This window comes from Temnothorax longispinosus, chromosome 1 (assembly GCF_030848805.1).
Source record: "Temnothorax longispinosus isolate EJ_2023e chromosome 1, Tlon_JGU_v1, whole genome shotgun sequence".
Taxonomy (NCBI): Eukaryota; Metazoa; Arthropoda; class Insecta; order Hymenoptera; family Formicidae; genus Temnothorax; species Temnothorax longispinosus.
This window is the reverse complement of record NC_092358.1, coordinates 10,976,668-10,995,121: the sequence shown is the minus strand read 5'-3', so window position 1 is coordinate 10,995,121 and position 18,454 is coordinate 10,976,668. Positions and strand designations below refer to the sequence as shown.

The 18,454-nt window shown below is 37.4% G+C and overlaps 1 protein-coding gene across 3 annotated transcripts; it reads right to left on the bottom strand.

Moving 5' to 3' along the window:
- Positions 1 to 76: 76 nt before the first annotated feature.
- Positions 77 to 16,575, bottom strand: LOC139824141 (uncharacterized). Of its 3 annotated transcripts, none has more exons than XM_071796658.1 (13): positions 15,724 to 16,575; positions 8,415 to 8,574; positions 8,198 to 8,221; positions 8,012 to 8,127; positions 7,678 to 7,915; positions 4,543 to 7,239; positions 3,600 to 3,794; positions 2,764 to 3,448; positions 2,408 to 2,614; positions 1,871 to 2,032; positions 1,514 to 1,791; positions 1,172 to 1,372; positions 77 to 975 (listed from the first exon to the last, which is right to left on the bottom strand). In XM_071796658.1, exons 1-13 carry the CDS (start codon positions 15,799 to 15,801, stop codon positions 728 to 730), a joined length of 5,289 nt encoding a protein of 1,762 aa, XP_071652759.1. In that variant the 5' UTR covers positions 15,802 to 16,575; the 3' UTR covers positions 77 to 727. The 3 variants fall into 3 exon arrangements, with proteins under 3 accessions (XP_071652759.1, XP_071652881.1, XP_071652813.1); XM_071796780.1 differs by having other exon boundaries at positions 1,871 to 2,005; XM_071796712.1 differs by having other exon boundaries at positions 4,558 to 7,239.
- Positions 16,576 to 18,454: the final 1,879 nt, after the last annotated feature.

Genomic DNA, 18,454 nt, shown 5'->3' with positions numbered 1-18,454 from the left:
TCGTTGGATCGTTGTTATATTGTATAATTACTAATTACCTTCTAATTGTTCCAAGACAAAAATTGAAAAGAACATGAATTTTACAAAAAGAGTATATTTACTGTTATCTTTTCTTATAAGTTTTACATTAATTGTAATTTCACAATAATTTTATAATATGTACACATTACTGGGAGAAGATAAGTCATGTCTTTTTACATTGTAGACTAGACTCCTTTTTATTTGATCAAATCTTGCCAATAGCATAACTTAAAGTATCTGTCTAAAAGTAGAACTAACATAAGCTTCGAGTCAAGTTAGTCCCAATCTGCATGGACATGATTATTTATATAGAGACTAAAGTAATGACGTTAATAATACATTAATAACGTGACATTGAGAGACATTTGCATAAGACATTAGACATTAATTTTAAATAAATAATTGTAAAGTTTTTTCTATTTTTTCTCGACGTATATACAATTATTCTAGAACTGAAAGAATGCTTCTTTTGAAGATATATTTGCAGAACAATCTGAAGGAAAGTTTTGCAACAGTTTATCGAGTTTTGCTGCTTATTGTTGTATTTTAATTCGATTTCCATAGATACATTGTATTTTACGTATATACAATTGTGTGTGTGAGTTCTTCCTCAATGAGAAACTACACTTATTTATCAGACTGCGCTAGCGTTGCTTGTATTGTATAAATCGCGTTTACATTATCATATCGACATATCAGTCTTGTATTATCGCGAGATCGCGGAGCAATCTCGTTCGTCGCTGCCGTCGGAGCATTCTAGAAATCCATTGCAGACACGTGATTTGGGTAAACATTCTCCGAGAGGGCATCTGTGACCTTTGCAGAATTCCACCGCGGACGGTTGAATGTCTTTCTGCGTGGTGATAATATTGATGTACGTCATATAAGAATAAATTTTTGTATACACGCCCGGTCGTTCTCGTCTGCCACATCCATATCCGTTTGAAGTGATACCTGAAACAAAAGAGATAATTTCATATTTGGTGAAGGAATATTATAGGGAAATTTATTTAGTAAACATTCAGAGTTTTATTTAGCCACAAGGTAAGATAATTAATAAATGTATTTAATATTAAATGTGCATAGTGCTAAGGATTCTATCGATCTTGTTTGCGCGACGAAAGTGACAATACGGTATCTATTTACGTACCTTGTAACACATAACGGTTTTCCAACGGGGACAAGCATACCAAAGGCCCGCCGCTATCTCCAAGACACGCGTCTTTGCCACCGTTCTCTAATCCTGCGCACAACATGCCAGATGTAATCTTATACAGCGGTAAGAATAGAGTCTTCCGTCGACAATCTTCCGTCGATATCACCGGGATTTGTACTTCTTGCAGAGTATCAGCTGTTAATAAGTATGTTATAAACGTTAATAAGTAACGGGACAAGTATTATACATATAATGTAACTTTTCCAATGTAAGATTACGATCGTCTACATCTACATCTAAAGTATATATTATAATAACATAATAAAAAATATTTACGAAACACCCTGCCGATTTCATTTAACTGTCCCCATCCAGTCACCACGCATATCGTCTCGCTGGGGACCGGTGCTTTTGGGAGGCACACTGGTCGAATGTAGTCACTGAAGCTGACCGCTCGTTCAAGTCTTATTACAGCTATGTCATTGACGAATCCGTTATTTATGTAATCCGGGTGTAGATCGATGTAATCCACCCGTAAGAGCTGCTCGTGCGGGCTTCGGAAGCTTCCTCTACGAGTCGCACCGATTCTTGCGACCCAGTAGCTGTCCTCTGCGCTATAAAGCGTTACTTTCGATTAGATCTTTGTACTGAAGCTTTATATGTAAAAAAAATTATTTTATTTAAAATAATAACCGATAAAAGCAATGCGCTGCAGAAATAACCCATCGATCTTTTATTAAAGCACCACCACATTGATATTTTCCATCCTTGTACAAGGCAATTTGCCATGGCCAGTTGCCCATGGAGCTACTGGCACCGCCAACAATCCTGGAATGACGAGAAGGGAACGATCTGCTTTAAAGGGGAGGGTACATTTGAATATAAAAATATAAAAATATTCTTTTTATTGATACGAAAATTGAGGCATTTGGAAGCGAACTTTGAAACATCCATCATTGCTTTCCACACAGGAAGATACTTTTATGATCAAGATTCATTTATCTTTACTAAAAAACCGTGACATGAGAAAGTAACTTTTTTTCTGTAAATTTTGAATCTTTAATTTCTTCTTACAAAGTTATTAATGAATTTGTTGATTCATATGTAACTGTCTACAGTAGATTTGGGTATAACGCGGTGGAACAGAAGTTTATTGTAAATATTTTTAATGTCAAGTCTTGCGCAACGGAATTAATCTCGAGTTTAGCGCCAAGTATTATGAAGACATACCTCGCAGTCGATGCCACTTGAGTTCTTATTCCGCATTCGAAATTTTTGCATCGTACTTTGAGAACTTCGCCGCTCGGGCACTCGGACGATTTCAAAGATAAGGCTGTTTTGTCCGAGAGTTCGGATTTATCATTGTACGACAAAGTGTAGTAAAACTGGTTCGGCACCGGGTTCTGGTCCAGTACTTTTTCTACCGTTTCGTAATCTCTGCAAAACGAAAGCCTTTCGGTCTAAGAAACTTTATTTACTTTTAACATAAAATATTTAATATAAAATTTTTATATTAATATAAAATTATAAACTTTTAATATAATACAATTTCTCTTAATCGAGATTTCAACGACAATGTTACTTACCGATACGTGATGGCCTTGCACGCAGCTTTAGCAAGATCTTCGACGGACAACGTAATTCGGCGCGCGTGCCGCTCTCGGTTAAGACTATTCGTATCGGCTAAACAAAGCTTTCCCCATTTACCGTTTTTTCGTACACTGAGGTATCCTCTGTTGTTATAATTATCGATCTCCTTGTTATGAACGTTCGCTACTGGAAAAGTTTTGTTATTTTTAACACGCAAATTATTCTCCGGAGTTAAACCGTTCCTTAAGACATCCGACGAACTTTCGGGAGTCTCTCTGCTGGAAACAGCGACGACGATTTTACTCTCCCCCGCGTCTCTATTTCGAGCCGATTCCTGATCAATCAACTTCGGAGATAAGCTATTATTGTCGTTCATTAATCTCTCAAATTCAAGATCGTCAGGGAGGATATATGGAGTAGCTGTGTCTGTAACAGAGGGCTCGATTGCTTGATGTGTGTGGAAATGAGATTCTATCTCGGATTGATTTCTCGATAGATTTTCCGTCGAGACGAGATCAATTCGCGGTCCAGCAATGTCTTCTTCCGGCTCGTCGTCTATCAGAGCAGTGCATTTCTTCTCGTCTTCGCCGCCGGGACAATCGCTAACACCGTTGCATACCTTATCTATATCAATGCAGGATTTGCTGTTACCGCATACGAATTGACCTTTCTTGCACCAGTCTGAAAAATGAAATCAAATGAGCAACAAATGAGTCGAAAAAATGTTTAGGTAACTGCTCTCGTAAAAGCAATTGAAGCTAATTGAGATTGAACTTAGTTTTATGAGAGAACATCTGGGTTATCGCGACAATCTGATTTTAATTGACATTACCGCAATTGCTCTCGTCCGAATAATCCCAACAATCGGCGATACCGTCGCAGATTTTTTGATACATTTGCGTCTTGAGGAAGTCGGCGCACGTGCAATTAGCTTCGTCCTCCGCGCCCGGACATTCTACCAGCATGTTACAAATCGCGCTGGAGTTTAAGCATTTTCCATCTCCGCAGAGGAAACCGTCGCAGCTATCTGCGAAAATACGATACGTTTACGGTAAGTACACACGTCGAGATATATCAATTTTTTTCGAGTGCTGTTTCATCGTGCATTTAATAGCAGATTGGTGAAATATATATACCGGAGAATCTCTTTTTAATTTATAGATTAATAAATAGAGCTGTAACTCTCGATCAATTGTCATAAGATCCACTTTTGCTGAAGAAAGATGCATACAGATCGAATATGCATGCACTTATTAATATCAGAAAATAATAAAGAAAAGAGAATTTGATATATTTTACCAATTTATATCATCGAACGTGAGTGATGGTGTACGAAATTTATTTATTGCGCAGTGTAAGGAAAAACTTCACGTAATTTCCCGTATAATCTAAATAATTGGCTTTAAGAAAGAAAGCTACACAAGCTCTGCGCACTACACTGTTAAATATTGAAGGATGAATTTAAAAATAAAAAGGATTTAATTAAATTTAAATCAATATTTTGAGTTAAATAACATTTTGTTATTTTTAACTATTATATGTGTGTGCCAAAATGTATTATTTTAACACAAAACAGTATTATTTTAACTCCATTGATTTAGTTAAATTAATATTATTTTAGTTAAATTAACAACATATTGAGTAGAAGCAGTAGCGAACTATAGAAATGGTTAAAAATGACACAAATTAAGTACAATTTGATACTACGGATTTAACAGTGTAATACTTTTCCGCTCGCCTGCATACATTTAAACGCGTTGCGTTTGCACAATTACCATTGGTCTCATTACTTTTGCTTTCTCGAATCGTCGACACTGTATCTGCCTCGTTTCTCTCTCCTCGGTCCTCTTCCTTATTTAATACTTTTGTAAATATTTCCACCCCATCACGACTCAACGTGAATCCCGAACTTGCGTTCTGTAGACTCTCGTTTCCAGTCACGACGTCGGCGATTTTCTTCAGCTCGTCGATGTTCAGCGACGGCGTGAGATCTTGAAGTCGCAAAATTTCGCTTGAGTTTCGCTTTGAGTTGTTTCTAATGACTCGTATGGGATCGTCGTCCGTTTTGATCTGGGCGAGCTGTTTGAGCTTCTCCAGCAGAACTCTGTTCTCCTCGAGCGACATTTTTCTGTCCGACGTCTGCATCGTCCTTAAATTCGCCGCTGACAAAATCGGCCGACTTTCGAGGAGTATCTTCTCCGTTGTATCGACAGCCGATTCGAATGATTTATTTGCTTCGTTGACCGACGTCGAAGTCTTCTTTGAATGAGTAACCGGATCGGTCGTAGAATTGGTGACGATGAATTTCAGGATGACTGGATCGCTCTTAATATTGGACGACACTCTGGTACTGATGGAGGTAACGACCTCGACTATTTGTTCCACTATAGTGCTCTTATTTGTAGATCCCTTCTGGTCGGATTTCGCAGAGTCCTGGATCTTGTGCGAAAAGGAAGAGGAGGATTCAGAGTTGGCGGATTCGGTATCCGCCATTGTGTCTCCATCGTGCGTGTAATCGCGCACCCCAAATAACTGCTCCAAAAGAGTATCGGGGGAGTCGAGCTTCGGTTTCGGTCGCACCGGCCTACCGATCCCCGTGTTGCTCTTCACAGGCGCCAGCGTCACGAGATTTTCCACCACGTAGGCCTTTAAAGTCTCGTTATAAACCTTCTTCTTCTGCGATTCGCCATCGCCGGCTGTCGCTTCTGGGTATGTTTCTCCGTTTTCTTCCGACTCGCCGGGCGTGTGCTTCATAATGTCGACTTCGACGAACGTCGAGTTTCTCGATACGCCCCTCTTCCCACCCGAATCTTTGGGGATCAGTTTTGACTCCGAGTAACTCTCCGTGATGCCAGAGTGCGATAATCTGTCGTTCTCCTTTACATTCGGGTCTGTCGACGTAATTCGTCCATGACTTGACAACTGGACCGTCGCATCTCTCTCATCGTGCCCTATAACAGAAGTTTCCACTTCGACTCTCGTTGATGGTATTGGCGTCAAGGCTTTATCTTCGGACAATTTCGCGTCGATGGTCGTGCCATCCGAAAGAGATAGATCGTCCAAGTTATGAAGAGGACTGCTATAATTGATACTATAATGTACGACGGACGTGATTTTGTCGACGGGTATCGTGTGTCTGAAAGGTTTCGTCGTCGCCAGGTTCTCGATCAAACTGGACCCGCCGAGACCGCCGCCATTCAGATCAGGCGTATTGTAACTGGTGTAAATCGGTTGCTGCGAATTAACGTTAATCTTCCTGTTCCGCAACGTGTTTTCGTCCGTGGTCAGCGCCGGGATACCGCTTCCCCTGTATCGATTCTTCGCTTCCGATTCGACTTCCGTGTCTGGCACGGGTTCCGCTTCGCCAATACCGCTCGTGTTGAGCGAATCGTTCATAATTTTCTCATCACTGCTTGACCCGAATATATAATCCGGTTCGACTATCGATGCCGAGTTATCAAACTTGATCTCCGGCTTTTGAGTAGCGTTTGCGGCTCTATCTTTTGTTGGCATTATATTTTTGGAAACTCCGCGAATCATCGGGACCTCAGAGGTGGAAGTTACCCCATCATCGGCATTATGTGACGAGGCTTTTAACTTGACGCTGTACATTTCCGAAGGCAACTGTCCGGCTACTTCAATGTCCAGTTTCCCGTCGTCGTTCGGCCTAGCTGTTAGACTTGGAACGATCCTATCTCGCGGAAAATCGGTGTTGTCTATATCGAAGGTATTTATCTCAGACACATCGCGAAAGTTGATAGAATCTAACGATGACCCTGGCACCGTTGACGACGTCGTGCTGGTTCCAGCGTTGGGCATTCTCACGTTATCGCGGGAATCACTCGTCGTCGGAACTACTCTCCGCGTGGTTGATTCTGTGTAACTGGTTTCTCTGACATTGTTATTTGGTAGCAACTTGAATTCCGTGGTTACATATCCCGGCACGATCGGCTTCCACGGTGAGTTATTCTCGAAATCTGGATTACGGAAATCTTTGAAAATATCCAAATCGCTTCGAACAGTTGTGGTCCCTGAAGACGTAGTTTTCATTTCATTTTCTCGTTTTTCGTTTGATTTAGTCTTGCTGGACGTAGCTACCGTGGATTTTGTCGAAGGTTCGCCCGTTGGCGAAGATTCTACGTGATTCAATACTTTCTGTGACGTCGTGGGGTGTGACGGCGTTCTCCTAGTAGTGGCTAATCCTTTGCTATCTGTTATCGGCTCAGATATTTCTTTAGTTGAATTTTCCGCGGTGATATTAACTTTCGTTGCTCTATAGGTACCCTGGATGGTTGGGATGTTGTTGAAGTCTATGTTCGGCTCGCTGGATTCGATCCTGGTTGGTTTCGTTTTTGGCTTTGAACTCATAATCAAGCTGCTGTTTCTATTTGGTCGTAATAGACCGTTTTTAGTGATCATAGCATGTTTCTGCTGCCCTTGTTTCTGGTTCATGACACCTTCCTGACTTATTCCTGGAATTTTTAGAAAAAATACTTGAAACTGATCATATTTTGTTTGAAGACTAAACAAATGCTTGAAGCAATAAGCAAATTAGGTTTAGACGTCTAACTTTCGGTTTAGATTGTAAATAATAGGTGAGACGCAATATTTGTAGCTAAACGAATTTTTGTTAAAAATTAGAGCATAGAACTAACTATATGTTGAGCAAAAGAAAGAATGGGCGAAATATATATATTATATAATGTAGGTGAAACAAATAAAAAGTGAAGAAAAGTTTGATGTAACAATAAAGAAAATAAAGAATGGAGTTGAAAATGAAGAATAGACATGAAAGACTTTGAACGGTCAGCGCGAGAAAACAGGATAGCGGGAATCCAATAAAGTTCCAATGTTTTTATACGGTTCAGCGTTTTGCATAAAATTGATCAAGTCTACTTATCGCCACTCACTTTTCACTGATACGGACGTGAGGTCTAACTCCATATCTTTGAACAAAGATGATATTGAGTATGTTTCTTTGACAATAATATCTTGAATGGTGTCTTCGATATTTACGATCGAGCGTGGTATCTTCCTTCGGTCGAGATACAATCTGAAGAAAACTTTCAAAGTCCCATTCTCAAATTTGTCTATCATGGTTTGCTTGTAGGATAAGCCGAGCACGCTTCTCCTAAATAAAAGCTCGAACTGAAAATAACAATATTTGAATTTTTAAGAGGCTTGATTCCGCCTCTACTTTTTTACATACATAGTAGAGCGATCTTGAAAAAAGATTTTACTTACAATATTTTTGAATTTTCGTTCCTTTTCTCGGAAGACCATGCTCGTGTTTAGTTTTAACATGGGATTATACCTTTCGCCTCTTGCTATTCTGAAGCTACATGAAAATCCGACGATAGCTGTAATAAAATGAAAATGTGAAAATATTACGTAATTTATTATTGTTATTTGAATATGTGGTGAACTCACCATTTTTAGAATCTGTTCGAAAAGCTGAAACATTTGATCAACAATAATTAATTTTATGTAATTTATTATTTGACTTATTTTAAATTTAATTGAAAAAGAAAGTAAAAATTTGACGGACTTTAAATCTATATTTTTACTCCTTTAATTCTACTTTTTTTATAATCATACAAAACTTTATTAGTCAACTTAATGAACATAAATTATACATTCAACGTACCACCCATCCATAGAGCTAATCCAGCAATTGCCAAAACTGCGATCAACACTAACATAGCCGATAAAATTAACATGGCACTGCCAAACCTCCATGTAGTATTGCCATTTCTTTGTGCTACCGATACCCTAGACCAACTGGATCTTGGTAGATAATAGTCACTCTGTAATGAGGATATAATTAATCTTAACCCTAACTAACCACTTATTTTCATGTCCTTAATTCGCCACACTCCGATCTGTGAGACCGTTCGACTTTGTCGCATTGTCATTTCCATTCTAATTAATATTTTTAAGCTTGTACTGTAGAATTTCGAAATACAGACTTTGAATAAGATGTTTATGATAATATCAGGTCAAGAAAATAATTTGAATTTAAACTGAACTTATTACAAAGAAACTAGAAAATTATGTTATTATGTAAAAACTAGAAATAAAAAATAAAAAAAACGTTCAGCGGTCCATTGGACCGGAGTGTGGCGAGCTAGGGTTAAATGATATTTTATCTATTGACTATCGTTTCTGAATGATTGAACTTAATGTTTTTAAAGCTTGGTTTCAAACATAATTTAAAATGTAAAATTTTATTTTTTAATTTGTCAATATCGCAATGGCATAACGAAACATATATTACAATAGTACTCTTTTGTATAATACTATTACTCGATAATCGCATGCGCACGGCATCTTTTAAAAGAGATAATTGTTTAATGTTCCTAATTTTTGTTTGGTATACATTTGTAGCGATGCGAGTCAGGTGGCACGCGACTTATCGTTGAATTATATATATATGTATGTATATATGTGTGATAAATGTAAGCGAGCGTGTACGGTAATCCCGTTAACGGTACCACCGGCGGCACGGAATGCATGGATAAGAAGAAATTTTCAAAGTGTCGAGATGCGAATAACGTTCAGCTCTGCTCGACTTGCCGGGCGAGATCGCGTAGAAAATTCATAATATTTCGTCTAGCGGTAAAATAAACGTGCCATTCGCAAGTGTGGTCGGGTATTTTCAGGCATGACTGCTTTTATATTAAAGTAGGTCCAGGTGCTTCTTGTGGCACCTGTAAATGATATTTCCGAGGTTTCCAGCTGCTTCCGATAAACATTAAAACTTTAACTAGCATACAAGAAATAAAATAAAGTTGTTAAGTATAAAATGACAAATATTGAGGTCGAAGCTGGGTACGTCGATCTCCAAGAGTTTTAGTTTTTAGCAGATCTTAAGAGTTAATTAATGTCTAAAACATTACAATATGATGTGCTTGTCTTTTTTCTTATTTATGAAGATGCAATCAATCACTTTGTGTTACGTAATCTTCGTATTCAGAAACGTTTTCAATGTAAAATGTTATTTTATATTACCAAGACATTTAATATTATTAAAACAGGAAGCAAAGAGCCTCGGAAAATGCCCGTTTGGCTTAGAATGTTCAAGTAACTTATACATATATGAAGATGGATCCCGTTTGCGTTCGTCGTTCGGATTATTAGTGCAAGACATAAATTTTATACGCGTCCACGCATCTTCTTCGAACAGGTGGAATATCTCGAATGCACCGATGAAATCGACCGTATCGAATGTGATGTCCAGATACAAAGCGCGAGCGTGAACCGTTAGAAGTTTATAGATCGTCGTGATTTTTTATTTAAAAAATACCGCGTGATTTCTACTTATTCTTATCTTCTTGCCTCTTGCGCGCAATTGTGCGCACGCTATGCTGCTATTGCTCAAATTATTATTTATGAGAAGAAGGAGGAAGAGTAGTATCATTATCGAGACATATTGATAGTGATAATTGTTCTTACTATCGAAGGAAATATTTTGATTATATCTAATTGCTAATTCCATCTAATATTTAAATACGCTTTGAAAAATTATCGATATTTTATGATAATTTTGTAACAATCTCAGAACATATTATGCTTGTTCGTGTCTGTTTCCATGCTCATAAATAAACAACCGATTTGTATTGGTTTCAGGTTTGACGCTAATATTATCGTGCTGTTATCGATCCGTGATAGCTACGTGATAGCTATGATGCGTGATATAGCTTCATTGCATGTTATTTATTTGCATTTTCCTTATTACACGCTTTGTTGCACTCATAAAAGATTTGCAGTGTGCGATTTGTTTCCTATATCTTTAAACCAACATTGAATGTTTCAAAAATAAGCTATGCAAAGATAAATAATTGGTATTTAGTAATTTGTACTTAATTTTCGAGGTATTTGAAATTATGATCCATGAAGCAAATAGTCGCTTAGCGCGTGATGACATGGCATAATATGTCATTTTGCTAGTTGATATGCAATCTTGCTCTTAAGTCGTATTTATTCTAGATCAACGATCACTCACTTTCACAAAATGCTGTCACAAATGAGAAAAGTTACTATTCAACAGTTAAACGTCATATATTGCGACTATTTTAAGTTTCTTATTTTTTTTTAATTAATAGTTGTAAGAATAATATTTGTATCTCTCCTAATTCTTCAAGTATATAACAACCACAAATTCAAATGTCAAAAGGAAAATTATTAGCCTAAATTATATCTGTGCTATTCTTTTCAGTGTCGCCTTTTATCAACATCTTTTTTTATTTATCTCATATTTTTCAAAGATGCAGGCCGTAAAAATAATTCTCGGCGGCACTTAAGTAGCGTTGCCGAGCATATCCAACTATGTGGATTACAAACCGTGGTAACAGCTATGCGATTCCTGAAAAGGCTGTTACCTCCGCCGCCTTATGAAAACTTCATAACTATAAATAACGACATTACAGAAATGACACCCCGGAGCTGCTAACTGTTATCAACCGTTCGTCAAAGATGAAATTAGTTTAAGAATAATGGAACGTGTGACTGAAACAACACAATTAAGTCTGTCACGGATAAGTGCCGCGGTATGAAGAAGATAGAAACCCATTGCAAAAATATCCGCTAATACCGTGGCCGCAGAATACCGAGGGCTAATATTTGAAGACGGTTAAGAAATTCAACCTTCGGGATTCGCAAATAATAGCTTGAGGAAGGTGCCGGTGTACGCAACTGTCCGTATGCGTATATTGCGTGCCATGACCTGGACGAGAGTCAATGCGCGGCCTTCGTGCGGGGCAGCACGAAGAAAATGCGAAGAAGATGCGAGTACGAGCAGCTTTGCAGCCGAGTGCAAAGATCCTTCAAGGACGCTCCCGCAACTCTCGTCCTTGTCTGGTTTAATAAGGGGCCCTAGGAACGCGTGTGTACCTGGAACTCGTACGCGCAGATCGTAACGCTTGTTCAGGGCCGGGCCTCGCAAAGCCACATCATATATTATATCCATGCGAGACGGTATACAAAGTACGATTTAACGATTCCATTCACAAATGATCACGATCGACACACCTGGGTATTTATTTAAAAAAGTGTCGATTATATATCGCGCAAGAAGTGAAGAACACTCCACGGATACATTGGATTGTTTAAACTCAATGAGATCCTCGCAATAGGAATTGCGTGGGCATCGGCGAATCAGAAAGATATATTATCGCTACGATCATCCTTGCGATTACGCTCTCACGCGCAGTCCTTACAATATATGCAAATATATCTCGACAATAGGATGGACATTGAATCGCGCTATGTATCGCGTTCTTTGATCCGTAGAGATATTTCGCGCAGGAATTTCCTCACACCAAAAGCTTAAGCTTCGCGCGAGCTTCGCTCGAGGGTACACGATGTTATCTAAAGCAGAAGTACGCATATGGGAACTTCCTTCGTTTGTTTGTGGATACATATCATTGGATTATTTTATAATCGCTCATTAGTATTTTATAAACGTTACCGGCAATGTTGTTTCTCGCGTTTAAAGTTGCCAAGTCAGGTTCTCAACAGTAGACAGAGAGAGAAGAGCACTGCAAGTACAGTTATAATTTGTTCCATTATATGGATATTTTCGTGATATTTCCGCAAGATTTCACGTTGGTTGCGATCGACAAATGTTTTTCCGCCTATACTGGAGATTAAAATCGCTTACATAATTCGATTATAAAGATTGCATACAGAATTATCATCGCTCGCATCATATTCTATGTTTTCAAGGTCTATTGTACGGATCTTCGAAGCCGCATTATATAACGACATAAGATTCAGATTGATTCTCCATCTTCGAGAATCAGTTAAATTCGCACTTCTATAATGCTGTCGCAAGTTTAAATTTTAGACTGTCCAGGTCGTAGGGTCGATTTGTCAATGTTTGATTCCTCAAAAAAGACGCTGCTATTTATATTATTTTTATTTTCTCTGGTGAAAAAATTTTTCAGAGAATTTTTCATATTATTAATAAAAATTTTTATAAAAATTTTTAGACTCTCAGAATCTTGCAGATTTTTTATACAAATTGGAATGTTTTTCAAAAAAACTTAGACACAAAATAGGAATAAAATATTTCAGATTTTTCCCACCAACATATCTTTGTAAAATCTGAATAAATATGAGAAAATCTGTGCAATTTATCAGAAATTTTTATATATACGGATGTTAAAATATTCCGAAAATCCTCATCCAATTATTTCTGAAAGTACCTAAGAAACTTTATATATTTTTTCAGAATTTTTCACACACACACACACACACACACACACACACACACACACACACACAAGTCTCAATTTTTACAAAATTTATGAGAAAATATAAGAAATTTTTTCACCAGGGTTGTGATGGGACACTTAATTTATTTACGGTCATACATATTTATATTACAGGTACATTGAACCTAACTGTCGGCTATTGTAGTAACTCTGCGGGTAGATAAAAAGGCGGGCCTTGCTACGTAATTCTTATATATTTCATCATAGTTCACCTTGCGGCTCATTAACTCGAGGCAACTTAATTATCATTCGGCCGACGTGTTCCGAGGGAATCCAAACGTGTGTGCGCGCGCGCTAGTCCAGCAATTCAAATATTATCCGCAATCGTTAGCGTAACAGACACGTTGCGTGCCTACGTGCACATCAATATGTGAGAGATCCGTTCTTTTTTCTGATGATGCGTTGAGCGTTAAGTACTCGCAGCACGATTCGAGTTCAGATTCCGCAGTTTCTTGGCTGCGAGGGTGCATCTCATCAGGGATGGTTATCGTGCGTAATATAATTTACCCGCGAGTAAAGTGCATCGCTATCGTCGCAATTATCGCCCACAGTCGTTGACTCGATAACGGTACCATTGTGCGAGCGGGTTGCGAACGTGTCGGACGATCGGGTTTAAACAGCCAATTAAACGAACGGCGCCGCACCACCACGCCGTTGTGTGGGATGTGGGTTTTGGCATAGAAAGAAGACGAGCTTATTAAGACGGAAAGAGTGTCTGACAATGAGTGTCGGATAATTCAAAAGATCGTGAGATAAGGTAAATAAAGTTAGCTCGAGCATGAGATCTGCATTTAAAATATTACAATACATTTTGAATATATATATTAAAATAGAATAGATTATTAATCAATTGGAGAAAATGCTATTTTTGGCCCGAGCTGGATCTTGGTAGCTTAATAATATTTCTGTATAAATTTTGTATATTTATTTTCAAACTCAGTAAACTGCGCGCCGATATTTTGTCGGTCTTTAAAAAATAGATTAAAATGTTTCGTGAGGAATTCCGGGATTTACGTTTCTTAGAACAGTTATGTGCGTGCGCGCAAAAAGTTGAAATACACAATTATATATACATTTGCTCCTGTCTTTATTTCAGGCACATTTTCTTGGTAATGATAAAAGCTTCAATTTAGCGAGTAAAAAGAAGGAAGAAAAGAAAATGACGACAAAGACGGGGAGGGAACAAGAATAAACGACCTCTTGTATGTGTAGGGGCCCGGGAGAGGAGGAAGGAAGGATATCCCCTCTTATTGGAATGCCATAATTGTAGTTACTTTCAAATTGCTGTCTCGCGTAAAGAGATACATGCGGTTTGTCTCGCCGTTGCGCGTGAACTTGACGCGAGACGTGTGTGACCGTGTGTTTCTTGATAAAATTATGTAATACTTTCATATGAGGCAAGGTGAAGGTTTCTGTGATGTAAGATCTTTCTCTCTCTATATATATATACATATAGGATAATTATAAAGGAATTGGTTCACTTCTTCCAATCTATTTATTAGGAAAAAATTTTTACAAATAAATGCTCTTAATATATACTAATAATAAGCCTCACTAACTAAACTGCAGCTCTAATGTTTTTTACAGATTAATTTTATCATACATAGATATAGACCGGAAGTTATGAAAGTATAAAATTGCACTTTATAATCAACCTGTATAATCACCTCTATTTTGTACTTTATGTTATAAGTAAACGCGTTTTAATTCACAGAGAGCACAACGTGTCTTGTTTGAAAAGTGAACGCTCAAGTCCTTAAAAGTCTAAATGTGTAAAAGTCGTGTATCCTGTCTGTCTGGTCACGATTTTATTTCTTGATAAAACTCGGATAAGACTCGTCTTATATCCTAACCGATTTGCTAACTACTTTCGTTCTTTTACACTCACATATATGTGGAGTCATAACTTATCGATACGAAGAATGACAGTCGAGATAATTCCTGCTAATTCAGTTAATGTAATATTTAAAGGATATATCTTGTAAAAGTGATAGTAAAATTTTATTCAATTAAAATATATTTGTTCGATGTGTGTATTATAACGATCAGGATTCTCTTTTTCTTCGAGTACAAAAGATGACTCTTGTTGAAAAAAAAAAACGTGTTCCGCGATATTGTCAGATCTTACTAACTTGTAAAGCATCTTGCAGCAAGAAAGCAGACTCGAGAAAACAGGAAAACGTTTTTTCTCGTTACCGTAATTTCCATTATTGAACGTATCGTCAATGAATAAACAATACCGCTTATGTGACAATTAGTAAAGTTTTCAGGAGAGAAAAAAACTGTATTAACAGTAAAATAAATGCAATAACTATCTATGTAACTGTTTGAATGAACATTGAAATTTATCTGTAAATAATATGTGGCTAAAATACTTGTTGGCACAAATGCTGTAGAACGTTATGGAATAATCGAAGCTAAAAAGTGCATTTGCAGAAAAATGTCACATAGACGATATTGTTTATTCACAGACGATATATTCTTATTATACACACGTGATTGTATCTGGCAAAATTATTAATCTTATAAAAATTAAATATATAATATCTACTTATTACGAGTACCTACAAAAAATAGGTCAGTTTATACTGACTTAAGTCAACGTCAAGTTTCAAATTTAATGGCTTTATCCTGTCATATTTCCTAATGAGAACAATATGGTAAATATAAAATACTCACCTGATAAGTGTAAGGCCTGTAATAACCTCCGGCGTTCATCGCGGCATGATTTTTTCCGCTGCCACACATGGAAGTCATCGTCCGGACTCTTGAATTTTTACTTCTGATCGAATTGTATTCGTAACGCACGCTGCAGTTTCCCACGAGAGTCAGAATTCAGTTTTTATGACATTCTTCGACGACGGTGCACCATGATGATAATTGCGTGGAGGCTGATCGTGTCAAAGCATTCTTCGCATTCTCATTGTAAAAAAGAGACGCTGCTACGTTTCTACTTCCTAGATTCGCTAATGAAGATGGTATCAAGACGTTTACGTATGAGATACTCCACTGCGGCCTTGATTATACAATAATTGACTTTCTTGAGCACGTAGGTCAACTTGCGGCCGAAATAAATTGCGTGTGCGGTGTGGTGGTTTTCTCAAAGTCGCGAAGGGGACCGCGATTTTCGATGACCGGGAAAATACCGTTAAGCGAATACGGAGTAACTTGGAGTATATCCTCCAAGTTGGAAAATACTTGTGCCACTCGATCTATTGTGTTCCTCTACTAGCTGCTATTGTTCGATCAATCTATCAAGATGGTTCGTAATGTTGAACAAGTTGTTGAAAAAAAATATAATATTTAACTCAGCTCCGATGGAAGTTATTGACCCGCATCACCGGTAGCCAGCCCGGTGTAAATCATATCGCGTCTATTGACTTCTCTCGAGGAAGGCACGTACACGAAGCGTCCATGCAGGGCGATGCTTCCTCAGAGAGACGAGACGAAGCGGGAAGAGGTGAAGCGCGGCGAAGCAAGCGGGACAACACCACCACGTCCTTCCTACGTGACGGCTGACCACCAACTGACAATCCGAGATCCTGAGGTACCGCCGTTCCTCATCTTCGTTCTTCCCGTTCGGCCAGGTTCTCTCACACCGCGTCGCGCGTCGCATATACATATATATATATATATATGTATATGTATACATATATTCGGCTTACACGCCGCCCTGACGAATTCCCCACGTCGACTTTATGTATTCCCACGGTTACGGTGCTTTACATTTTAAATCCGCGGTCCCTTTGTGAAAACCACCGTTCGTAACTAAACGGGCCGTTGAACAAAGAGCGATGATATAAATAACATTTATCTTAACTCGAAAAGTGTGAAAGATTCGAAGATATTTAGATAAAATCCAACTATTTTACCGTAATATATCTTTTTCTTACAAGAATATTTAGCGAAAAATTTTGTGGAGAGGATATACTTAATTACTGTGAGGATATACTTAATGAGAGGATATACTTACTTGAGCAACGATACATCGGCAAGGAGATTTCAATGCTCGCATCGGTCTTATACAATTCGTGTACTGCGTCGGGAGATTTCAATATGTTACAAGCATGTTCTTACCATTATGATAAACCAAACTTTTCTTCTCTCTGTATATTTATATATTTTATTTATTTATTTAAAACGATATAATAATATAAAAAGTAAAACTATATTTTTAGAATGACGACATGAGCAATATAGATACAATAAAAGAAAGAAAGAGAAAAGAAGATAGGAGTAATCAAAATGTATATCGGGAAAATATAGTAATGTAATTTCGTATGAAGAAATATTACACTAGTTTTAAAAGATTGTTTTATATAAAAAAAATATCCTACATTTATACTATATATATAGATATACATTAGAGAAATAATTTATTTGTTTGCGGGATATGAATTCGCGTTGCGAATAATGTATAGGCCATCACATTCTTCATCTCGTTAATATAGTAATTTTAGAAGGATAACAGTTCTGCAATTCTACATAATCCTACTGTTTGCATGTTAGGTGGAGCTACATAATGCTACTCATTAGACGGCGCGCGCCCTTATTAGTGCGACGCCTAGATTACCGTTGTCTTATCTCGTTATTTCGCGGTAACGGTAGCGAATCTTGTGGTCCCATGACGTTCCACGGTGGACATAATGCGAAATCGCATCCAACGTATCTCACCGGTTAAAATCCCGTGCATGTAATATTTTCAGACTTTGTTACATAGTTAATTTTATTACATCTAAAAAATTAATAGATTGATATCATAATTTAACTTGCACAAAAACAACTGCATTCAGTTATAAAATTTTAGTGAATAATTACAATAATCTTTTTATAAAATATAAAATGTATATAATATCTTTGAATAGAAATATCGTAATTTTCGTTATAATATCAGCATATTTTAGAAAAAGAAAAAAATGTTATTTTACAATCTTTACCCAGGTAGAACAGAAAGTCATAATAAAGTAAAAAAACGTTAAAATAATGACCGGGTAAAATGAAAAAAAAAATCATCATTTTGACTTCATTGTAAGACTTGCTGTTTTACCTGGGTACTAATATTTTTTTGTGTAGCTTAAGAATCTAAAATCTAAAAACTGGATTTTAAATAATTTAAAACAATGATAGTTTGTTATGCAAGACAATCCCACTAAGATATTAAAATATTAACCCAGTGTTGTAATTATAAGCTCGCCGAGATGTGTCGTTATTCAAATACTTGTTAACGCTTTGACTGAAGAGGAGTAAGTAAAATGAAAAAGGAGAAAAGGGACACGGGGAAGAGCTCAACCATGATCGGCAAAGAATTTTTGATAAAAGATTATCATCAAATTATAAATAATGGTCTTTATCTGCGGGCAACGAGGCTTAAAAGATCGTCGATAAAGGCCCGGTCTTTTCTTTCCACAAA

Excerpts from the sequence above, each read along its gene's own strand:
- LOC139824141 (XM_071796658.1), bottom strand. The coding sequence starts at position 15,801 with ATGACTTCCATGTGTGGCAGCGGAAAAAATCATGCCGCGATGAACGCC. Across the intron at positions 2,033-2,407 it reads CAAGTGGCATCGACTGCGAG|CAGATCGTTCCCTTCTCGTC; the intron begins GTATGTCTTCAT and ends TCCCCTTTAAAG. Across the intron at positions 1,792-1,870 it reads GCAGCGCATTGCTTTTATCG|CGCAGAGGACAGCTACTGGG; the intron begins GTTATTATTTTA and ends AACGCTTTATAG.